The 25,450-nt window shown below is 42.1% G+C and overlaps 1 protein-coding gene across 1 annotated transcript in view; it reads left to right on the top strand.

Moving 5' to 3' along the window:
• Window positions 1-2,122: 2,122 nt before the first annotated feature.
• Fbxl7 (F-box and leucine rich repeat protein 7) overlaps window positions 2,123-25,450 on the top strand; it is a 343,239-nt gene continuing 319,911 nt past the window's right edge. Inside the window, exon 1 of the mRNA XM_057790165.1 lies at window positions 2,123-2,640. Within this exon, the coding sequence (XP_057646148.1) occupies window positions 2,604-2,640 (37 nt within the window). The 5' untranslated portion in view covers window positions 2,123-2,603. The remainder of the gene's footprint in view (window positions 2,641-25,450) is intronic.

Here is a 25,450-nt window from a genome sequence, read left to right on the forward strand (position 1 = left end):
GAATATTTCTGGCACTTAACCGCCTGTGGACTCTTGATTGATGTGGGATGCCTTTGTGTATATGTATTGCTTTTAGTGGTTGGTGAATAAAGTGATTTCAGCCAATAGACAAAATTTAGCTACACAGGAAGTCCAAACAAATATACAGAGGGAGAGAGAGAGTAGGCAGAGTCGAGGTGATATCATGTAGCCGCTGGGGAAGCAAGATGTGAGGTAACAAACCATGAGCCTTGAGGTAAAATATAAACTAAAAGAAATGGGCTAATTTACAGTTAGAGGTAGCCAGTAAGAAGCCCAAGCCATTGGTTAACATCGACCAATAAAAACAACACATATTCTCAGCACACAGAAGGACATCCCACATCACTGGGTAGCTACACCTTTGGAGCCTCTGTTTGGTTTCTCACCATTTCCATACTTTAGGGAACTACAATGAAGGATGGAAAGATCTGGGAGGCGACTGAGCAAAACAAATCGCAAACTCCGCACCTAACATGGCAGAAGCCTTACTCGCTTTCCTCAGTCATTGTGGATCTGTCTTCGGCTAAGCTGCAAAAATGATAAAGTTCAGACAGTTTCTTAAATGGAGACATGAAATCACCTGGAGTTAAGAGTGGGGATTATCTCCGTGGGTAGAATGCTCCCCTTAGAATGAATGAAGTTCTGGCTTTGATTTCCAGTACTGCATAAACCTAGGTATGGAGACCAATGCCTATAACCCCACCACCTTGGCAGGAGGAGGCAGGCTGGTCAGATGTTCAAGGTCACTCCAAGAATCTGGGAGGACCCAGCTTCTTTGCAAGAAGATAACCCTGAGGTCAATTCTCTTTAAGATGTGCTTTATGTTTTCTCGGAGGACCCGATGGAAAGCCCATGATATAGGTTTTTAAATTTTATTTAGTTAAACAGATATTTGGGGATTACGTATTATTATCCAGATTCTAGATATTTTAAAAGTCATTAAACTATCTTTTCAAGGCTTTGTAGTAGGAAACAAGAAATGTTCTCAATACAATATAGAACTACTCCATTCTACCCTTGAATATTTATATGTTTATTATTTTATTTTAGAACATGGCACTTGCATGTTAAGTGTAGATTTTAAACTCTACGACATTGTGGGAAATCACCCAAAGAGAATTTGCAAGAGGTCAATTTATCTCACTGGAAGCCTTTAGAAGAAATAGATGACCACTAATCCCCTGGGTTTCTCTTTAAGAATTTATATTGAATTGATATGAATATGCAAAGATATACAAACCAATAAGCATTTAGTTTAAGGCATCTGTCAGGAGAAACTGCTGTGCGTTTGTCTCACTATGAAGAAACCTGCCCGATGAACGCTCCGTTCTTCACTGGGACTTTGTATGTACTTATGGAAAAGGGGTAGAACACGAAGAATTTCCTTTTTCTATTTAATGGAAGGAATACCACAGGGGCATTAAAATAAAAAGCTTTACTAATGCCACGTGAGTCTCGGAAGGAGGCAGAAAGGACTAACCAAAGGACGGAACCAACTACAAGAAAAAAAAATAGAAATGAGGGGAAGAAAAAAAAACTTGGTGGCTCGGAAGCTTTTAAAAACTTCTGAGCCAGAAAACCTCCTTCGCGGGGCGGGGAATGTCTTTGCTCTCCAGAGACCACTCCCAGCTAAGTTCGCCTCAAGTTTTCCCCACCCCTCCTCCATTCCTCACTTTAGCCCCCAAACCCGGGGAGCCTCTGGAGATTGCCAGCACAGGTACCTCAAGTGTGTCACGACCAAACACTGATGGCGTGTTTATTTTAAACGCCACATACCCCAAATAAGCCGTGTTTGTAGATAACTCTCCGGGAATTCGAAGGACAACTTGAAGCTCACAGTCTATAAAAGAACAATAGTAAAACGTAGCGCGCCTCACGTTCTCTTTCGCCCAAGGGTTCGCGAGTGGCGCGGCGAGCCGGAGCCCTGGCGGGGGCCGGGAGCTGGAACCGGGAAAAGGCGCGCTGCCCCTTTAAAAGGCCGCGCATCTCCAAGCCGGCCTTCCTCCCCGGGGCTCCAGCTGTGATTGACGCTGGGCGGCGAGAGGAGGCGCCTGGCGCTAACAAAAGTCCGGCCCGCAGGCGAGCAGCGCCGGGCCACAAGTCTCCGCGGACTCGGGGCACCGCAACAAGTGGCCGCCGCGCCCTCCCCGGGGAAGCCGCGGACGCACGGGGGTGCAGGGAGGAGGCGGCGGAGCGGGACAGCCCGGGGCAGGCGCGACTCAGCGCGCACGGTTGGGGTCTGCGGAGGCGCATGGGGACCCCGCGGCGGAGGAGCGGCGAGCCTAGGGGCGGCACCGGGGCGCGGGCTCTGCGTCGCGCAGCTCCCTCTAGTCTGGAGCACGGATTCTGAGATCCCCCAGTGACTGTCCCGGACCCGGCCTGCCACCTCCGGGGGTGCCAGGAGCGAACCTAGCACTCCCCTTCCCTCCGCGGAGCAGGGCCGTCCCCCGCCCAGATCGGTCCACAGAAGGGGAATGTGCAGCTAACGGTCAGGTCCTGCCCGCTTTCCTCTGCCCCGCCGCCTGGGAGGTGCGCCCCAGCTATGCAGTGTCCAGGGAGACGGCGGGCATGACGGCTACAGGATGGGCGCGAACAATGGCAAACAGTACGGCAGTGAGGGTGAGTGGGCCGAACGTCCCCCGACTCCAGGATCGCGCCCCCTCCCTTTCCTTTCATTCACAGCTCAGGCGCACCCTACTTTGGTGCCTTTGGGGGTTGTCGTCTTCCCTGTGGGCTCTGCGGGATCAATCTCTGGTTCCTCGAGGATGTCTTTCCACCACCGGGGTCTCTTAAGCAATTTTCCAGGTTGTCTTTAGGACTGCTCAAGTTGCATTTCTGCTGTGTTTCTTTCTGAACACGTGTGCCTCAGCTTTCCTTCCCTGTGCACCTTGGTGTAGGTGATGGTTTGGCCAAGAATTGAAGCCGTGAAACTTTCCCAGGCCTTTGTGCTTCAGTTCTCTGGACTTCCTCGTACCAGGAAAAAAACTTCTGGAAGAAGTTAAGCTTCCATTCTTTGCTAACTGCCCTGGTCTGACAGCTCCGTGAAACTAACCACCTATGGGTCCCGTGAGGCACGGAGTGGTTGGGAGCTTTGTCTGGCCTCTCTGGAGGCTCAAGACAGGCAGAGCACCATCTGTTACTCGGGGCTGGAAATTGCACAGAAATATTGCCTGTCAAGTGAGAACTTGGAAGTTGGGGAAACTTTAAACTCCGCCTACTCCTAAGGGATGATGGATGTGTGGGTTGCCTTCTCAGTCCCGCCTCCCCCGCTTTGCATAATACCGGTAGTGTTTTAACTCCAGTGATTAACAGCATATTCCTGATAGCACACAGCAAAGACATTTTCTGCAGTTCAAGAGTTAAGGTCTGTATCTAGTGAACCTGGCTGGAGGGAGTCAAGAGACTTTCTTGGACTTACAGCCTCCCCCATAGCACAGGCGATGACAAAGGAGAGGGGCAGCCCTTGCAGACTGGTAGGAATGCAGAATAACTACTCTGCATGTGGGGTGACGGTGACGGACCCCCTTCATCCTGTTCGTTTGTCTCTGTGTCGTTAAATTAGAGTAAAAGCAAGCCCTAAAAAATGTAGACGATTAAAAAAAAAATCATCCATTTCCAGACCATCATGTTTAGAATTCCATATGTATGCGTGCGTTTCCTACATAAACAGATGTACTTGTGCATATGTATGCACGTCCTGAGCAGATACAGGAGAGAAATATTTTGAAAAAAAAAAGTTAGTTTTTTTAGATAGCAAGTGTGAAAGTGTGTCAGAAGAGATTATTGGAGAATTTTGGCCCCTCGCTCTCCAAAGGTATTCAAGTTAATGTTTTTAAAGTGTGTGGAGATATGAACAATGAAGCCTCTTAGATTTGAAGGGGTTCAGTAACTGTCAGTGTACCTGTCAGTCCTGGCTTTGATAGGGGAGGAGGGAGCAGGGCCTGAGAGGTGCAAGAGTTTTTCCTCTGCTTCTCCCACTAAACCATGGCAGGGCTCTCCTAATCCTCTGTAATGCATTCTCACATCTCAGCATATCGTAGCCTACAGTGTGTGGTATATGACGACTTCCGGTCTGAACAGCAGAATTTTCAACCCCTGGGAGAAAAGGGGGGAGAGACAGGGAACTAATGTTCTCCAGCTGTTACCCGTAAATGCTACCTCTGCGTTTGCACTTCGGTTCAAGTCAGATTTTACTGGGATCAGATTTAGATCCACTGTAGACTTCTTTGGGGGGGGGGGGTGGCTCTTGAGCTCAGCTGATCAGGAAAGACCAATGAGAGTGTTTGTGAGTTTTGGCTGGAGAGCCACACTGTGTTTAGTTTTCATCAAGCCGTTTCAGATGAGTCAAGATTCCTCTGTGATAGACGAGAAAGAAAATAGAGAAACCCAAGTAACGTGACCTCAGACCTCCCCCTCCTTCGTCTTCCTCCCTGTTATTCTGTGTCCCCTTCTAAATAAGGTTCTATATATAGTTAGGTATAGTGAATAAAGCTGTATTGTGGCACGATACAAATCTATACAGAGACGCCTCAGAATATGATATGCTGTGATATGCTGTGTTCCCCATCCAAAGTATCTAATTCAAAAAACGTGGAAGCTGTCCCTATTAATTTATATCTGTTATCAAACAAGGCTGAGAATCAAGATAGTTTTCTGGACGGAGTGAGATTTAGAAATTACACAATATGTCAAACACAAGGGGCCTTATCAATCAGTGTCAATACACAGATTGTGAGGAGTTCGTTCAACTCTATATCAGTGGTGTTTGTGAATGCTTCAAAACTGCAAGTGTATATTTCTATAATTCTGGCCATTGACAGTATATAAACAGGCTCTGGATATTACAAAGATCCTTGAATCATTAAAAATTTTGATCGTGGGTAATTTGTGGATAACCTTCCTTCCTCTTGGAAGTACATTATACAACTTTAAAAGGTCTTTGTAAGACTATCTTAACAGGTGTCCTGGGATAGCACCTTCCACCTTGCTGTGACCCAAGGGTAGGTGGGGTTAACACTGCCCGGAAGACTGTCAGAACTTGGAGTTTTGGGTTCCTCCCAGAGCTACACACTCATCATATATTGTGTGTATTACAGTTTCTAGATCTTCTAGTGAGAAAATAGGGCATCCACTTTGGAATTTGGAATAAAATTCCAACTTTACATTCTGGGATCTTTCTTTTCCAAAGTGAAGAGTGTGGGCAGAATTTACCATCATCTCTTTCCTCACTGTGTGGCCATTCATTTCGGTTGGCTTGCTTAATGTCTTTTAATGGACCGCTTGGAGAAGGTTAGCCTTGTGAAGACCTGTTATAATTAATAAGCAAGTGAAGACTTACTCGCTAAGAAATCAATAATTACTAACCCCCTTCCTCCTCTATAATGCTTACATATCCCCACTTGTCATCCTAATTCTGGTACCTCAATCTTTTCTTTTTTTGAGGTCAAAAGTATCTTTGAATCCATAGTGAGTGATTTCAGAGTGTTTTATTTCCCTAATTTCTTCGTGAATGTTCAGATTCATACTCTGCCGCTTAGGCTGGTCTTGGATGTTGCTCCAGGGAGAAACCTTACATTCTTAATCTTTAGCTTTCTAGAAACATAAGCCAATGTCTAAATGATTAGTATGTTCTGGTAAATTCTTTCATGAGAGACCATTATTTTTGGTCTTTATCTGGTTTCAGAAAGTTTAAGTTACAGCCTATGCGGAGAAATATGAAGAATGAGTTGGGGGATTCAAAGGCATTAGAACCATTAGCTTTGACTTCAGTTAAGCCAAATAAACAAATGTCAGTTCAAGTAGGAAGAGGGGAGCTGCCTTCTCTGCCTTTTAAGGCTTCAGTGTTATGTTTATTCTACTTCTCCAGGTCAGAGGCAGTAGCACTCACACTGTTAACAGCTCCTTTGCAAAACCCTATGTCTTGTTGAATCTGAGCTGAGAGGCCACAGCCATGGGGCTTGACCCCTCGTAGCTTTGGGGTCTAGTAGGGCCTTTTCACCATCTCAATGAGGAGAGCCAGTTGCTTGAGGGTCTGAGTCCTCACAAATCCTTCACCACCGGGAAATTAATCTTGAAATAACAATAATGGCAATTAACACTTGCCGAAGTCTACTGTATCTGTTCATGGTTTTATATGCCTGGCATGCACTGTCTCACTCTACCCACAAAGTAAATCTTACAGGGCAGGGTCTCTCGTGTGCCTTATTTTACCAAGAAAGAAAGTCAGGGCCAAGAAAGCTAGTCTCTTCCAGAGTCATTGGTTTTGCCAAATAATAGCTATTTTACTTGTCTGCTATGAGGGGCTAAAATCTCTTAATGAGAAATTTGGCAGCCTATGATAAGACCCAGTTTAATTAGTCACCATGTGGCCTCACTGAAGAGTTGAAGTTTATACCAAGACTTCTAGGAAGCTGGGCATGGAACTTTGTAGATGTATTGTGCTTTCAAATTGCTTTCTTGTCTCCATCGGCTGAAACACTCTCACCAGGCACCACATCCTGGGTGGACTATAAACTGTAGATAGTGATTTCTCACAGAAAGCAAGGAGCATGTTTGCATGCCTAGGTTCTGGTAAGAACCCCTCCTCCAGGCTGTGGATGCTGGCTTCTACCTGCATCCTGGCAAGACCACTGAGGAAACAGGCTTAACCAGCTATCTGCACTCTTAGAGTATGCAAATCCCCTCCATGAGGGCTTTGCCTTCATACAATACACACTGGCTTCACTTCCTAATGCTAACATATTGCAATTAAAATTTCAGCGTGTATCTTTGGAGGGCCTTTAGGTATCAGTCTCTTTCAGTCTATTGAGAGGACAGTATTGTCAGTCTTCTGTAGTAGCTGCTACCTTCTGACAACTGGATAGAGAATTTGTCTAGATTCATGCCTTAATAGGTCCGACGAACTTTTGCATTCCTCAAAAGTTCTGTCTTGTTTGTCTTTGGTTGCCTATCAGAATTGTGCATGTTGGCCCAGACATACTGTAACTATCACCATAACGCTGAGATAGAAGCAGGTTTCCATCATTTGCCTGCAGCAAAGAATTCCATCAAGATGCAAATCAGAAGATAAAGGATACTGTTCCAGTGTTTGGTTTAAATAAAAGCATCTGTACAGTGCTGCTGGTAAGACCATGTTTGGTCTGATGGTGAGCAGTAATTTTGGAGAACTGGCGATCTTTTTTGAAACTTCAAAATAAAGGCATGAAAAGAGAGGTAGCTTTCTCTCCATGCTGGGAACCAAGTCATTAGCTCTTTTCTAACTCTCTCTACCACTTGAACAGAAAGAATTTTCCATTGATTTTGCATAATTTAGAGTGGCCCCGTCTTTATTTCATATTTGCTGTTATCTCTGGGTTTTGGTCATCTGTTTGAGTAATAGAAACTTCTCATTGTGATCCATCACAATGTGTCACGGTACTAGAATAAAGTCTCTAGTGAATAAATTCTCCCAATGAAAGAAAAGAGGGGTAAGTGGAGGCTAGAATCCTCACACCGTACATGCAATGTTTGAAGAGCTTCCAGAGTGCTCACAATGTATGCAAGTTGCAGGGAGTTAGGTTTGGCTCTTATGGAAGAAGCCCTGTGCAATAGTTGAGGCTGATCTGCCTAGGGAGCTGGAGGATCCTCACCTGGCAGGGTGATTGCAATGAAGGGTGCAGTATGGAGACTTTTGAGTCAGTTCCCTAGCAAGTATTTTACCCCACATGTTTATGTCTGAGGAAGCTGGGAGTAGTTTGAGCCACCTTGTTGAGTGGTTAGCCCTGAAGTCATATTGCTATACATTGTGCATATATACATATGTATGTATATATAATAATGATAATAATAAATAATAATAATAAAAGACTTGTGGGAGAATGAGAGGGATATGTGGGAGGGGCTATAGGAATGAAAGTAAGGGAGGAAAGTGATATAATTCTATATAAATTAACATACTTTTAAAAGAGCATTCCTTTCATCTTTTTCTGGGTAAATTTTCATTTCCCTGTGTATCATATACATAAATAAATATAACACACACATTACATATATATGTATATATATATATAACCCAATAAGTATATCTATAAAAATATATACAATATTAATTTTCAGGTTGTTTACTGATTGTTTTTTTCCTCCTGTCTTCTCTGGAGTCTAGCCTCCGACATGGAAATCAGGTTTGACAAATGACTCCTTGTTCTGAATGCAATCATGGATCATGACTCCCTCTCCTTATCTCCTTATTGTTACTTTTATTATTTACTCCAGGACACAGGGAACTTCTCAATGTAAAACAGGCTTTTTAATTGTATTCAGGTCATCTCAGGTCAGTATTTGCCCTTGTAGAGGTGATTTGAAAGTCGATATTAGCGATTACTGCATTTAGTTAGAAGCTACCAACTGGCTAGAAATGTGCGCAGAAGCCATGGTCTTCCAGAAGCTGTGAGAGGCTTCAGTTCAGTGACTTCTGGGAGACACCAGGGCAGCCCTTCTTCCTCTTGCATGGAAGTACAATCAGCCTCAGTGGAACTTGCCCTGGAGTTGCTTGTTCCTTGTTTAATCTAAAATTCAGACCTTTTGCTGAGCTCACTGATCGCTTAGTGGGATAAGACTTGGTCCAAGGAAATTTGTGTTCTAATTGAGAAGATACACACAGGGGTAATTTTTTTTTTTTTTTAAGCTCATGTTTAGTATTAAAATGTAACACCTTTGGCAAGGTGTGTGTGAGGAGAGGAGGTGTATTTGAGTTTGCAGTTGTGGTCTAAAGGGCTGTATCTAATGATGGTCCTTCTGCCAAGCGCCTCCTAACAAGAGCTAAGTGATGCGGTGTGAGAACATGCTCACATCTCTCAGAAAGCATCCAAGACTTAGGTATAGGGGACCTTATGAACTAATCCGTTCTTGTGCTTCCCTTTAAACAGCATAGTCAGATCAAGCTTCTGCCCTCTTAACACTTGGTAATGAGGATCAAATTTCAACACATGGAACCTTCAGGGGACACAGCACATTTAACCTTTCCCTAAACTAGTAGCCAAACAGCACAGCAAGTGCAGATTCACAGAAGGACTTCATCTTTCAAATATACCAGATGTATATTTGATAGGTTGGATGTACACCTAGGAATTAAGTTACTCTATTAATTGTGTCAGCCTCTACGTGTGTTTGCAGTCTCTGAATGCCTAAAAGATGTGTACGTTTTCTAAAAATAAATTTCAAAGCAAAACTACTATCTCGGAGGAGTGATACATTATGATTTGTAAAGATTTTTTTTTCATTAAAGGTGTGTGCGCATGTGCTCGTGCGTGTGTGTGTGTGTGTGTGTTCACGTGTGCGCACACAGTGCCCCTGGATGCCAGAGCAGGGCATTTTGATCTTCTGGAGCGAGAGTTACTAGCAGTTTTGAGCCACATGACATGGCTGATGGGAACTAAACTGTAGTTCTCTGAAACAGCAGCTTGTATTCTTAGACATCGAACGATCTCCCAAGCCGGTCCCAAGCCCGTGTGCTGCAATGAAGGCAAAGGGAAGCCCAATAGGGAGGCTTTAAAATATGCTAGCTAATACTCCAAAGAGGTATAGCTGTTAAAAGTCTTGACATGAGTAATCACTAACCATCTCTGAATTTTCCTCGGTAATGAAATATAAACACATGGCCAACATTTTGTCTGTTCCATGGTTTAAGTACTTCGGACCGTTTCTGGAGCAGTAAATCTCTATTAGGTGGTGCTTGTGACGGGCTCATTCTATCAATTCCTATTTAAATTCTTCAACCAGAAACAAATGAAAAACAGTTGTTCACACTGCGTGAACTCATAATTGTAACTTTAGAAGCTCTGAGCAATGTGTAGAAATGTTATTAAAACATTTTTTTGTTTGCTACCCATTCTGTGGTAAATTCCTGTGCTGCATTTTCCAAGCAAATGTAGCTGTGGAAAGTCAACCAGAATATCTAGAAAAAAAATCTCAAGCATTTCTCTTATACTTGTGGATTGACCTTTTTGCTGCATGGAAGCCACTTTTTTGGCAAGGTGATGAAGTCAGGAAAGTTGACTTACTTATGTACATGAACCTTTTGGTTTAGCTGGATTCTTGAGTCATATCCGGGGAACAGTTTGGCCAAGTCCATGATCAAGAAAAAGCCTTACTCATTCCAACTGTCAATTGTGTTTATAGTAGATGGGAAGAGAAAAGAATGATGATGAAGAAGAAAACCCATTTTAAAAAACTGAGCAAAGAAGACAGCAAAATGAGGTTGTGAGAAATCAGAGCATTATTTGCCTCTAATGTTGACAATATAATTTGTGCTCACTTAGTTTTCCTTACTTAGAAAAATATTGCTTACAAAACAAAATGATTGCTAATACATATCTGGCAGGTTTGGATATTGCTAAATTTATTATAGTTTCAATCTTTGTATTAATAGTATTTAAAATCTGGCCACGGTGTTGCCAGTCTGTAATCTCAGCCCTTGCTAAACTAAAGGGGAAGGACTGACCTGAGTTCAAGGCCAGCCTGGGCTGCACGGTGAAATGCAGGCTAATACTGACTATGGAACAAGATGCTTTCTTAAAAATAAGTAGGGAAATAAATAAATAATTAAGTAGTCTAGACTACAGTTATTGAGTCCTTCCTAGTCCCCACCACCTTCTTGAGGCATGTTACGCAGCCATTGTGTTATTGTCAGGACAGGCAATGGGTAGATACTCATATTTCCACTGCATAGTTACAAGACACAGGCTTGGAAGTTGTCAGTCCTGGGCACACAGCAGGTGACAGTTTAGTGGTGCCATGTCTGAAACCCATGGCTGCTCTAGAGCCTTTGCTTACTTCACTGTGCTTGCGGTCTTGCCATTTGGGTGTCGGCCCAAACCCCCCTTCAGCTTTGTTTTACTTATTGTTCCAAAGTCTCAGTGACTAAGAAGTAGCTGAGTGGGGAAACCAGAGTGATGGGTCTGTGGAGTCGCTCGTCAGAAATGAAAGACACATCTGAAGGAAGCAGTTATTCAACTGCGTGGTTCTCCAGAGAGCAGATTAACTACTCATTAGGTAACAATCTGCTGACAAACTGGCAGGCTATCTGGTATCTCTTAATGTTAGCGTATAAAATAATTAGCAGTTCCTTGGAGTCTGTGGAGTGTAAAGCGGGGAGGTTGTCCTCTGCTTCCGGGGCACGATTCATTTTAATTGAGCTTTGTTCTGAGATAGCCCTTTACTTGGGATGACCTTCGTATCTGCTTATAAAATAATAGCCAACAGAAGACTAAGAAATGTGCATAATTTTTTTCCTCTGTAAATACTGAGGAATTCATCTCTTATATTTCCCTCCGGCTTAACAGCTACAGACTCTAAGCAGCATTTAATATGGGGATTTATCCTGACATATATTTGAGAGCGTGCCCTTCTGTTTCGCCAGTCCTGGGAGGCTTCTTCATCATTATGTCTGTGAAATGTCTTTGTAAACTATTGAAGATTTCAGAAGTTAATACCATTTTACATCACAGTGACTGTGTCTACCATGGTCTCTAGGTTACTGGCAAGGAAACTAAGGCCTTAGTAGATGAAATCCTTTGCCTTCATTATACAATGAAGATTAAATGGGGGTCATTCTGATGCTAAATTTAGTATACTGTCCTTTACCCTACTGTTCTCCTTTAGTTGCTATGAGGATGAATCCATACCAGAAGGTTATTGCCTCGCTGTCTTCCAGCTTAAACTCTGTTTTCCTGTTTCTTTTATTTTGTCTCTTGTGTTTATCCATTGTTCATGCATCATGCCCTTAATCACAGGTGAATATATCCCTACTCGCAAAGTAGGTCATCTTTATAGTTTGTTCAATGAATAAATGAGGGTCAATCTAGAGCAATAGTCTGTCAGTGTTGGCTCCAGAAACACCATGAGCACTCCTGTCATGTTCTCAGGGAACATTTCTTCACCTTAGACATTTTACCCTTAAGAAGTAAATTGTACTGTCTGTGGAGTTCAGCAGTATAACCTATGCTTAGAATATACCAGGCTCTTAGTTCAATCCCTCATACCACACAAACAAAGAGTTCTTTTCAACATAATATTTCTTTGATAATATCTTTGAAAATATTATAATTTACTTTTTTAAACTGAAAATAGATTCATCTCTCATACAACACACCCCAACCACAGTTTTCCCTTCCTCCACTTCTCCTAGTTCCCTCCTTCTCCCTGAGATCAACTCCCCCTCTATTTCCTCTTCAGAAAAGAGTAGGCCCCCAAGAGACTATGGCAAGACACAGTAAGACAAAGAGAAAGCCCTCATATCAAAGCTGGACAAGGCAACCTGATAAGGAAGAAAAGAGTCTCACGAGCTGGCAAAGGAGTCAGAGATAAATGCTCCCACTGTTAGCTGTTGCATAGAAATACCAAGCTGGAGGCCATAACATAACACAGAGGGCCTGGTACAGACCCATGCAGGCCCCATTGCTGCGTCAGTTTCTGTGAGCCCATATGGGCTCTCCTTAGTTGATTTGGTGGGCCATGTGTTCCTAGTATTAAAAATTTATTAAAAATTTTATCTACAATTTAGTTTGGTCATATTCTTTCCCCTCATCCAACTCCTCCCAGATCCTGTCCACTCAACTTAATGTTATTTCTCTCTTTCCCTTTCCCTCTCTCTCTCTCTCTCTCTCTCTCTCTCTCTCTCTCTCAATCCCCACAAACAAGGGTCAAAACAAAAACATCACACCAATAAAACAACCAACCAACCAACTAACCGAACCAACCAACCAAACAAACAAACAAACAGACAAATACCCCAAGGTATTTGTTTTTTTACTGACCAACCACTCTTGGCACGGAGTGTGGTTGACATGTCCAGTGACACTCTATTGGAGAAAACTGACTTTCCCTTTCCCATGAACTCTCAATTGCCAAAAGCTTTCTTGGTAAGGTGGACACTGTGTCCTCTTCCCCTTCTTCGTGCTGGGATTTTGTCTGGCATGGACTTGTGCAATTCTTGTGTGTATATATACTTTCCCATAAATTATGCAAACTCCATTTTTTTTGTCAGTAGAAACACTATTCTTCTGCAAGAAATTTGAGCACTACAATTAAAATTGCCATTTGTTTCATTAATCACATGACATTTATTAGAGGAATCCCTTCAGAGCCATTACAAAACAATACAGAGGAGTAATGAAAGGTCCCAGCTCATGAGCCTTGAAGAAAGAAACCTGGGGTAAAGGATATACATTGTTGCTTTAGTGCAGTTTTCTGAGCTGTGGAGGCTAGACATCAATCTGAACAGTGTATTTTGATTGTTTTCTGAAGGTCTCAGTAGTGGGATGGGGAGTTTATTATGCATTACATTGAGCCTGGCTGATATTTGAAGTGCTAGTATATCCATACATATATTCATGGGGGGGATAGTCAATGCTCACTACTGTTCTCCATTTCATTTTATTTTACCTATTGTGTAAAATTGTGTGATATGTGTATGCATTTGTCTACGTTTGTTTACACGTGTGCGTAGGTACGTTTGTATGCACTCTCATGGTTGCATGAGAGTTGACTTTGGGATGTCCTTCAGTAGCTCTCCACCTTATATGTTGATCCAGGGTCTCTCACTTGAACTCAGAGCTCATCTATTTTGTTAGTCTATTGAGCCAGTTTTCTCTGTTGCTGTCTACTGTGCCCTGTTTTTAATTACAGACGATGCATCTTGCTTCTTTCATATTGATGTGTGAGCTGGGAAACTGAACTCTGGTCCTTAGAATTGCAGAACAAGTACTTTACCCACTAAGTACTCCCTACTGCCCCACCCAGTCTTGATTAAAATTCTTTTTCCATTTGTTTATTTGTGTGTGTGTGTGTGTGCGCGCATGCGCACGTGTGCACATGTGTGCTACCTTGTATGTGTGGAGGTGAACAACTTACTGGAACAGGTTTTCTCTTCCTACCGTGTGGGTTCTGGGGATCAAACTCAGGTAGGTTTTAGGCTTGGCAGCGGGCACCTTTACCCACTGAGCTCACTCATCCTTCGGGTTTTGATTTTGAAGATTAACAGTTGTTAAAATTGATCAGAAAGAATGGCAAAACCTCTTTGCGATAATGTACTATTCTGCAATCAGTTTTAAGTAATGCCATTTCTGTCTTGAACAGCTTCTTTCTTAAGTTTTATTTTTCTGATACTTTGCTTATTTAATTATGTTTTAATATTTTTCTCTGTTTCCTTCCCTTTGAAAGACTTTTCCTGTTGATTACCCTGAGAGTGTGCTTTGAGAGATGGTATTTCCTTGGGGAGCCTTTTCTCCCCTCCTAAAGCTGTAACAATGTGAACTGAGCAATAAAAAACCAATTTCCTCCTGTTGGTTGTGCTTCAAATAGTCATTTCTCTGATACCAGCTAATAAAAACAGGAAAAGGATAATTTTTAAGTGCTTTGGTTGAGATTGCTTTACTTCCAATAAGGAAAATTGCCTCACAAGGGGGAGCATGGGTAATAAAGATACAACTAAGTGAATAATCATATTCATTGTAAATGTCGAAGTCCCCACGTTGCTGCTTGCAAATCTCATTTAATCATGGGGTTGCTGAGTGTCCACTGCAGTACGGAGATGAGAATTTTCTGCAGTGAAAAATGATCCTGCATACTGAATGAAGGTGGATTTCAAATGCCGCAGATTTCCCATGTCCTTTCCCTTCTGGGCATATGAAGGCCATGGGTAGGTGATAGGAGAGTCTCAGGCAGGGGTCACAGATGAAATACGGAAGGCTCCTGGGTATTTCTGGAGTGACAGCCAGTCAGAGCATGTTACATGAAAGAGTTGCACCAAAGCCACCGAACAACCATGATGAGATCACACAGGTGGTCAGAGTGGAGCATGCTGAGATAAATATTCCAAGCCCAGCTGTCTCTCTCTCCAATTCTCTCTTCCTCAGCATGCTCCCACTCTGTTCTTCTTTTTATTGGTGTTGGGGTTAATAGTGCTGTCCCTACTTCTCTGTCCATGTCCTTCAGAACTGGCATGATCGGATGCCCTCACAGAGTATGGGTCTCCAGTAGCTCACCGCCATATCCGTTGATTCACTGAAGTAGGGCTAGTTTGGGACAATCCTGAAAGGCAATCTGGACTCCATGCTTCTTCGTAGAAGTGGCCAAATTCTACCTCATGACTGTATCAAATGTCGGTTGCTTTCTTTGTCTAATCTGCCTTTTTCTTTTTACTTTCGTTTGTCATGGTACTACTCAATAAACCTGTGCTCCAGGCACCTAGGAGGCTGTTAACTGTGGATTCACACAACAAAGACAGCCCCTAAAATATACATACATTTTACAGACTGATGATATTGTATTTATGTATTTAGAAATATATATTTACATACCTGTGCCTCTACCTATACATATACATGTGTAACAATAATTTAAGAAAAGAGCCTTTTTTTTTTTTCGAGACAGGGTTTCTCTGTAGCTTTGGTGCCTGTCCCGGAACTAGCTCTTGTAGACCAGGCTGGCCTCGAACTCCCAGAGATCCGCCTGCCTCTGCCTCCCGAGTGCTGAGATTAAAGGCGTGCGCCACCACTGCCCGGCAAGAGGCTGTTTTTTAAAAAAATTTTATTTTATTTATTGTTTTTAATTGAGCTATATACTTTCCCCACTCCCTTTCATTCTGCCCCTCTCCCCTTCCACTCTTCTCCCTGCCCCCCACAATCCCTATTTACTCTGGAGATCTTGTCTTTTTTTCCTTCCTAGGCAGATCCATGTGTGTCTCTCTTAGGATTCTCTTTGTTGTCTAGGTTCCCTGGGGTTGTGAATTATATGTTGGTTGTTCTTTGCTATATGTCTAAAAGTCACTTATGAGTTAGTACATATTATATTTGTCTTTCTGGGTCTGGGTTACCTTACTCAGTATGTTTTTTTTTCCTAGTTCAGTCTGTACATTTGCTTGCAAATTTGAAGATATCGTTTTTTTTTTCTTTTTTCTTTTTTTTCTGTTGAGTAGTTAGAAAAAACTGGAAAAAAATGCACACACAAAAAGCCCAGACATGGTGGGTGCACATCAGAGGAGGCAGAGGCAGGCAGATCCCTTGAGTTTCAGTCTGGCTGGGGCCTTGTAGTTAGACCCTGTTTCAAAAAAATAAATCACAAACATGCTTGGGTTCCAAAACCACCATCTCAGTGAGCTTAAACAGAACATGGCAATTTATTAACTTGGTGTTTAACAGTATGTGTATCACCACTGGGCATTGGGTTAATGTTGCATTATGGAATTTGATCATTTGTTCAATGCTCAAAAGGCAGTGAGGGGTGACCAAAAAAAAAAAAGAGAGAGAGAGAGAGAGTCCATGCATTTTAAAGAGAAAGAGAGCTGTATATGTGTGTGTGTATGTGTTAGAGAGAGAGAGACAGACAGAGACACAGAGAGAGATGGGAGGGATTATAGGAAGGAAATGGAACAAGGAAAAAATATAATTATATTATAAACCCTAAAATTTATAACTATGAACAAATAGAATGTGAACTAGGGCACACCAGGGCTGCTGTTAGCCAGGTTCTAGCATGTGTCACTTATTTCTAGCAATTCCAACTTTCTTTAGAAAGGAATTTTTAGCTGATAGTTAAGAGACTTGTGCTGGCTTTCTTCTCGGGTCTGTTTAATCCTTTCATCAGTCCCTGCTCAATAGGGTGGCTTGACCAATAGCCTTAGCTCACAGTAATGGAGGCCAAACAAGTCAGTTCTCCTGTCTTTTGAGGGGCCTTCTTAGGATCAGCATAGACTTCATTTGCTGCTGTGTCTCCTCTTGTACTCCTCTTGAATTCTCCTAATTTGCTCTAGTAAGTTAGTAGATGGACTCTGAGTGCTTTATTCCAGAACTGGAAGAGTCAGAGATGGAACCGAAGAGCTGTTGGAATCCAGTTTTGGATAAGGAAATCATATTCATAGCTAGACACAATCACACTTGAGCCTGAGTTCTTGTCTAGTTCTGCCTCTTGGGGGAACCCTTCACGTCAGCTTTGATTGAAGGGAAGGTAGAATGTAGCTCGTTTTTATGGGGTTTTCTTTACAACAAATAATCATTGCTTGATATGTTTGAGAAACAGTCTAAGCTACCCTTTTATGATGGCAATTCTAGATATCCTTGGGTGGTAGAGGGGTGGAGGATTGGTGTTATTTGAAGATGCACCTGTACTCTGGGAATGTGACTCTGTCCAGAATTTTTCTATGCCCTTTTGAAGGTTTTTTTTATGAACTGTTTAGTGGTTTTGATTGTATGGTATATGTGCGTCCATTGTTCCTATTTCAGTAGCCATCAAATTGAATTACATGCCCTGTGCATATTTACATGGAATGACTTTAATTTGTTGAAGTAGTAAATATATAAGCCCTGACAGACCACAAACATCACTAGGACATGCATTTTATCAAACCGAAGCTATGCTAATGTTGCTGCTATTTTTTGTTTGTTTATTTTAATGCTCTGTTTAGTAAAGTTTTCTTTGTGAGAGAGATTTTTACAATGTAGATCAGGCTGACTTGAGATCGTTGTCCTCCTACCTCAGCCTCCCGAGGATGGGGGATACAGATGTACACCAGTATGCCGAGCTAACACTGCTCATTTCTGGACCTCAGGAGCACAAGTGGAAAGTTTCATGCAATTATAACATGTTACAGTAACTTACTAATTCTACAGATCAGACATGAAGGTGTTAAAAGGACAAGCACTGTTGAATGGGATGTTCTTATCACTGGCATCCTGATATAGGATACTGATCACATCCTATCAGCACCTTAATGTAGTGTAGGGCAGGATGAGTTCAATAGGATGCTGTACTCAGGAGCTGGTGTTGTATAGCTGACTTTCAGTGCAATCAAAGGAGATGCCACAGCTTGTGCTCCAGCCCTCAGTCCATTGTGAGTATGAGTGTTTTTATAAACTGCAGCTTCACTTTGGGAACTAGTAACACTACCTATGTATTGTGAGGACAGAGGGATGGCTTCTTTCTGGATCATTACCTTTTGACTCAAAACTTTTCACACATTTAGGTTCTGTAGCTGTAAGTTTCAAAAATATCAGTAATTTGCGATGCTTCTATTATGTAAAGCAGGAGGATAAAGCAAGTCCCGAGTCTCGTGAAGAAACGCTTCTCTTTTCTCTGCTAACACTGGATGCACACGAGAGATGATGGCGCTGCACATCTGTCCTCATCCTCGTTGCTTATGCTGAATGTTAACCATGTGAACAATGGAATCTTTTTATACAACTATGTAGACTAATATGGAGCTTCGAATAAGAGCTAGAAAACACTGCTTTTATTGGCGTTAAAAGTCGTTCCAGAAATGGAGATTACATTGTACAAGATGAGTTTATTAATAAGCTCACTTTGGGGTTGAAAAACATGCAAATTTTATGTGTCTCTGCCATTTGTTCATAGAAATTCTTAAATAAGGCTTTTGTGAACAAGGCAATGATGGCGCATGCTTTTAATTCTAGCACTCAGGGGGCAGAGGCAGGCAAATCGCTGTGAATTTGAGGCCAGCCTGGTCTACAAGAGCTAGTTCTAGGATAGGCTCCAAAACTACAGAGAAAACCTGTCTCAACCCACCCCCCCAATAAATAAATAAAAAGAAAAAAGTTTTTTGTTTTTTTTTTTTTTTTGGTTTTTCGAGACAGGGTTTCTCTGTGGTTTTGGAGCCTGTCCTGGAACTAGCTCTTGTAGACCAGGCTGGTCTCAAACTCACAGAGATCCGCCTGCCTCTGCCTCCCTAGTGCTGGGATTAAAGGCGTGCGCCACCACCACCCGGCTCAAGAAAAAAGTTTTTGCGGACATATTTGTGATACTGGACATTGCCTGGTTTCTCATCTCTTCTGGGTGATGCCTTCCTGCCCTTGCTACCCTCCTCTGCTCATCCATTGTTTGCCTCTGGAGTTTTCCTTCTCTCCTGTCCTATTCCCCTCTCATCCTAGCACGCCTGCTTCTTTCTTTTCTGTTTGTCAGTCTCACTCTGACGTGTACCTCTGACTCTGATTTCTAGGCACTGTGCCCAGCTTGGATTATTTGCTTCTTATAATTACATTGAGAACCTCAATTACGTGCTTTTGAGAACTGTTTTCAAATGGCATTGCAATCTTTCCGAACACGCGTGTTTTCCTGGAATGTTATAGAGTTTTCACAGAGAAATGCAAATGACCCCTCCAAAGTGGAATTGTATATGTTGTGTGCCCAAACTGTTTGGAAAGCACTCCAGAAACCCCTAAGTTAGTGTGGATAATCCCAGATCTCTGTTTGGTGGAATAGAGGAGAAACTTTCTGTTTAGATCAATTGTGGCTGGTTATGTTGCATTTCTCTTTTTAAACAAAAACAATCAGCTGAGTTTTGCTTATGGAAAGCAATGTATTGATGATGGAACAGAAGAATTGCATGTGTCCTATCTGTGCAAATGGCAGCTTTGGCCACCTTTAAAACTGCAGCTCTGAAGTTGAAGGGTTGTTGCTATCAGAGAGGCCCTTAGTTCCCAGAACACACATGGTGACTCAGAACCATTACTTCAGTTCCAGCAGATCTAATGACTTCTTCCAACATCCACAGGCACGAGCCGCACCCGAGGTGCTCATACATACAGGAAAAACAGTCAAGTACATAAAATAACAACAATTCAATTAAAAATTAAATACCATAACACCTTTAAATACTTCCTATTTAGTTTCAGCCCAGTACTTTTTTTCTGAAAAAGTTCTGGAGTGAGACCGTCTGTTACTCCATGACATGATGGCAAAAGTTAAACTTAGAAACAGTTTAGTCTGTGATGATAATGGCTTTTCCTATTTGTTATACATTAATCATGTTCGATATTCAAGACACTGAACTGTTTGATACAAAAGCAACTAGAAACCTGCTTCTTTTGAGTTTTCATTAGCTATAAGTAAATGAAATTAAAGCTTGGTTCTCAGACATTCCAACACCTCTCCAAGGGACCCAGCTCCTTCAGTGCCTATCCTACTAAGAAGCACATGTTCAAGAAATTATTATTGAAGTTGAAGTCAATGACATCATCCTGCAGGTTTCCTATTTCTTGATTAGGATAAATGTAAGCTCCTTTAAGAAGACGCTGTAGAAATTCAATGCTGGACAGGAGCAGAGCGTCCAGTTTTCCTGCGTGATTCTTATTTTAGGTCATTCAGGCGCTTGTTCTTTTCTGTCTTTTTGGTTCATTGTCCCTCATGATGTCACTACACATCTGTGTTCTAGTTTACAAGAAGGACAAACATGATCCAGACATAGACATAGCTCACTTGTACATCCTGTTGCCCCAAACAGAGTCTCATGTCCAGACCCAGCTGTATGTGTCGCTGAGAAGCGTGGCCCTTTCTTGGTGACCTGGGTGATTTGTAGTATTCCTGTGGGAGAAAAAGAAGGAGGGATACCAGCCAGTTTTGTCAAAAATAAGTGGATGTTTAATGTAGAGATTGGCTATTCCACATCCCAAGTTAGTGGAACACAGGTAATTTGCATATTCATGCAGATGATTTGGTGGGTTAATTTAGGGGGTGCCTAGCTCACAGTTTTTTTATGTTGTGATGTATGAATACATGGATGTAAAACTCCAATGAACAACTGTATAATGCTTTATAGGCCTGACCTGTTCTCCAGTTCACTAAGCAGTTCCTGTGTGTAGAGCCCTTGATCTGGTTCTCCTGTGGAGCCATGGGCTATGACTCCTGATTGCTTTCTGGCAGTTGATATATCTGAGGATTGAAAACATTGGCATTCTTGCTACTCTAAGAAATCAGCCTGATGAAGACAGCCAAATATAGTTAACAGAGAGGATTTTACGGTCCATTTGTGGGAGCAAATGACACGTTCTTCTTGGGAGGCTGAAGGGCTCATTTTTGTAATGAACAGATAAATCTCTCCTTGAGAAACTTAGGACGGTCTTTTCAAATTAGCACAATTATATGTAATGCTTTTTTTGTCTTTTGCAATCAAAATGGTAAGTGTCTGGGTGTCTGCATGTGTGTAATTTTCTGGCAACATGCTGCTGCCTCCTTTGTCTCTCTTTGTACAAACCTAGCTGAATGAGGAAGTGTAAGGGTATAGTTGGTGGAGCTAATGATATTATCCCTTGATGATCATAGAACAGTATGTCATGAACTCACATTAGCTGCCGTGGGCCAGTAATTTCCTTCTTTTGTTGTTAGTAATGAATTTCATCTCTTTTCAGAAGGGTTGCTAGACTATATGCACTTATCACTGGAGACTAAAATATAGTATAGGTAACCAACAACTTGCCTTTGTTAATCCATCTATCCTAAATGTACTTTGTAAGTATTTTCTGTCTTATGCAGAAGAGGCAAGAGCATCTCAGCCCCATGGAAAGGAAATATTCTTGCATGAGATGGGCCACGGACCCACGCTGGTGACTGTACCAGCTCACAGAGCCTGTAACCCACCTTCCACATCATGTTTTATTCTCAGGGTGTTCGTAGAAACTTTTCTCCATACATGTTCCCACCAGTGCAGAGTCTGAATTGTGACTCTGGTTTTCATAAATGATATGACCTTGAGTGAGAAGAATCTTTTGACTCAGTTTCCCCATATTTAAAGGGTTAGTGTCTAGTGTATGGTTAGAATATATTTTTTATTTTTTTAAGTATTTTATTTATTTATTTATTTATTAAAGATTTCTGCTTCCTCCCCGCCACCGCCTCCCATTTCCCTCCCCCTCCCCCAGCCAACTCCCCCTCCCTCAGCAGCCCAAAGAGCAGTCAGGGTTCCCTGCCCTGTGGGAAGTCCAAGGACCTCCCACTTCCTTCCAGGTCTAGTAAGGTGAGCATCCAAACAGCCTAGGCTCCCACAAAGCCAGTACGTGCAGTAGGAACAAAACCCAGTGCCATTGTTCTTGACTTCTCAGCAGCCCTCATTGTCCGCTATGTTCAGCGAGTCCGGTTTTTTTTTTTTTTTTTTTACTTATTTATTTATTTTTATTCTTTTTTAATTAAAATTTCCACCTCCTCCCCATTTCCCATTTCCCTCCCCTCCTCCCAAATATTGCCCTCCCCCCACTTCCCTCCCCCTATCCCCACTCCTCTTCTCCTCCCCCCACTCCATTCCCCCTCCCTCTCGATACTGAAGAGCAGTCCAAATTCCCTGCCCTGCGGGAAGACCAAGGTCCTTCTATCTACGTCCAGAAAGGTGAGCGTCCAAACAGGCTAAGCTCCCACAAAGCCAGTTCATGTATTAGGATCGAAACCTAGTGCCATTGTCCTTGGCTTCTCATCAGTCTTCATTGACCGCCATGCTCAGAGAGTCCAGAATCAACCCATGCTTATTCAGTCCCAGACCAGCTGGCCTTGGTGGGCTCCCAATAAATCAGTTCCACTGTCACAGTGGGTGGGTGCATCCCTCGTGGTCCTGATTTTTTGCTCATGTTCTCCCTCCTTCTGCTCCTCATTTGGACCTTAAGAGCTCAGACCGTTGCTCCAAATTGAGACTCTGTCTCTACCTCGATCCATCGCCAGATGAAGGTTCTAAGGTGATATGCAAGATATTCATCAGTATAGGATAGGGTCATTTCAGGTTCCCTCTCCTTAGTTGCCCAAGGTACCAGCTGGGGACATATTCCTGGACACCTGCGAACCCCTCAAGAGTCAAGTCTCTTGCCAACCCTAAGATGGCTCCCTTAGATAGGATATATACTTCGCTGCTCCCGTATCCATCCTTCCTATATCCCAACCATCCCAATCCCCCGAGCTCCTCCCATCCTCCCCTTCTCATATTTCTCATCCCATTTCCCCTTTGCCCCATGCCACCTCACCCGCAAGTTCCCAGTTTTTGCCCTGGAATCTTGTCTACTTCCCCCTCTCCATGCGGATGACTATATGATTTTCTTTGGGTTCACTTTCTTATTTAGCTTCTATAGGATCACACATTATATGCTTAATGTCTTTTATTTTATGGCTAGAAACCGATTATGAGTGAGTACATCCCATGTTCCTCTTTTTGAGTCTGGGATACCTCACTCAGGATAGTGTTTTCTATTTCCATCCATTTGCATGCAAAATTCGAGAAGTCATTGTTTTTTACTGCTGAGTAGTACTCTAATATGTATATATTCCACACTTTCTTCATCCATTCCTCCATTGAAGGGCATCTAGGTTGTTTCCAGGTTTTGGCTATTACAAACAATGCTGCTATGAACATAGTTGAACAGATACTTTTGTCATTTGATGTGGCATCTCTTGGGTATATTCCCAATAGTGGTATTACTGGATCTTGGGGTAGGTTGATCCCAAATTTCCTGAGAAATCGCCACACTGATTTCCAAAGTGGTTGCACAAGTTTGCATTCCCACCAGCAATGAATGAGTGTGCCTCTTTCTCCACAACCTCTCCAGCAAAGGCTATCATTGGTTTTCTTGATTTTAGCCATTCTGACAGGTGTAAGATGGTATCTCAAAGTTGTTTTAATTTGCATTTCCCTTATCGCTAAGGAGGTTGAGCATGACCTTAGGTGTCTTTTGGCCATTTGAATTTCTTCTGTTGAGAATTCTCTGTTCAGATCAGTGCCCCATTTTTTTATTGGGTTCATTAGCATTTTAAAGTTTAGTTTCTTGAGTTCTTTATATATTTTGGTGATCAGACCTTTGTCTGTTGCAGGGTTGGTGAAGATCTTCTCCCAGTCAGTGGGTTGCCTTTTTGTCTTAGTGACAGTGTCCTTTGCTTTACAGAAGCTACTCAGTTTCAGGAGGTCCCATTTATTCAATGTTGCCCTTAATGTCTGTGCTGCTGGGGATAAATGTAGGAAGTAATCTCCTGTACCCATATGTTGTAGAGTACTTCCAACTTTTTCTTCTATCAGGTTCAGTGTGTTCAGACTAATATTGAGGTCTTTAATCCATTTGGACTTGAGTTTTGTGCATGGTGATAGATATGGATCTATTTTCATTCTTCTACACGTTGACAACCAGTTCTGCCAGCACCATTTGTTGAAGATGCTCTCTTTTTTCCATTGAATACTTTTAGCTCCTTTATCAAAAATTAGGTGTTCATAAGTTTGTGGGTTAAAATCAGGGTCTTCTACTCGGTTCCATTGGTCGACTTCTCTGTTTTTATGCCAATACCAAACTGTTTTCAATACTGAGGCTCTGTAATAGAGTTTGAGGTCAGGGATGGTAATGCCTCCAGATGATCCTTTATTATATAAGATTGTTTTGACTATCCTGGGTTTTTTGTTTCTCCATATAAAGTTGATTATTGTCCTCTCAAGATCTGTGAAGAATTTTGATGGGATTTTGATGGGGATTGCATTGAATCTATAAATTGCCCTTGGTAGAATTGCCATTTTTACTATGTTGATCCTCCCTATCCAAGAGCAAGGGAGATCCTTCCATTTTCTGGTATCCTCCTCAATTTCTTTCTTCATTGACTTAAAGTTCTTGTCAAATAGATCCAGCGAGTCCGGTTTTATCCCATGCTTTTTCAGACCCTGGCCAGCTGGCCTTGGTGAGTTCCCGATAGAACATCCCCATTGTCTCAGTGTGTGGGTGCACCCCTCACGGTCCTGAGTTCCTTGCTCGTGCTCTCTCTCCTTCTGCTCATCATTTGGACCTTGGGTAGAATATTTTTAAAAATGTATTCGCTTCTTGAGAATTTCATATGTGTGCACTATATTTACATTACCCCCTGTTCCTCTCCTCCCTCCAGTTCTCCCTGTTTCTATCTTTTCCATACCTTCTCAAGTTAATGGCTTTTACTTTTAAATTATAGTTCTTATGTATGCAAATGCACATGCACTTATACATATGACCTGCTGTAATCATTTAGTGTTGCTCATATATGTTTAGGCCTGTATTCATTTCCTAGCTATTGTGATTAGTGTGGTGATGAATGTGGCTGAGCAGGTTTATGGAAAAATATGATGGGTCTTTTGGGAATATGTCCAAGAGTGGTATAGCTGGTGTTTTGTTTTGTTTTGTTTTAGCTTTTTGAGATTTCATACACCGATTTCTTTAGTGTCTACATCATCTTGCAATCCCACCAACAGAAAATGAAGATTCCACTTTCCCCACATCCTCTACAGAATTTGTTTTCAAATCTATTTATCTATCTATCTATCTATCTATCTATCTATCTATCTATCTACCTATCTATCTATCTATCTATCTATCTATCTATCTATCTATCATCTATCTATCATCTATCTATCTATCTATCTATCTATCTATCTATCTATCTATCTATCTATCTATCTATCTATCTATCTATCTTTTAGCCTCTCTGACTAGGAGAAGATGAAGTTCCAAAAAATTTTTTTCATCATTTTAAAAAATTTACTTTACATACCAACCACAGTTTCTCCTCCTTCCTCTCTTCCTGCTCCCTCCACCTCCCCTACATCCACTCTCTCTCCCCGTCCACTTAGATGGAACATGGCCTCCCATGGGAATGAACAAAACAGGGCACATTAACCTGAGGCAGG

The sequence above is a fragment of the Chionomys nivalis genome, chromosome 15 (assembly GCF_950005125.1).
Source record: "Chionomys nivalis chromosome 15, mChiNiv1.1, whole genome shotgun sequence".
In the NCBI taxonomy this organism is placed as follows: Eukaryota; Metazoa; Chordata; class Mammalia; order Rodentia; family Cricetidae; genus Chionomys; species Chionomys nivalis.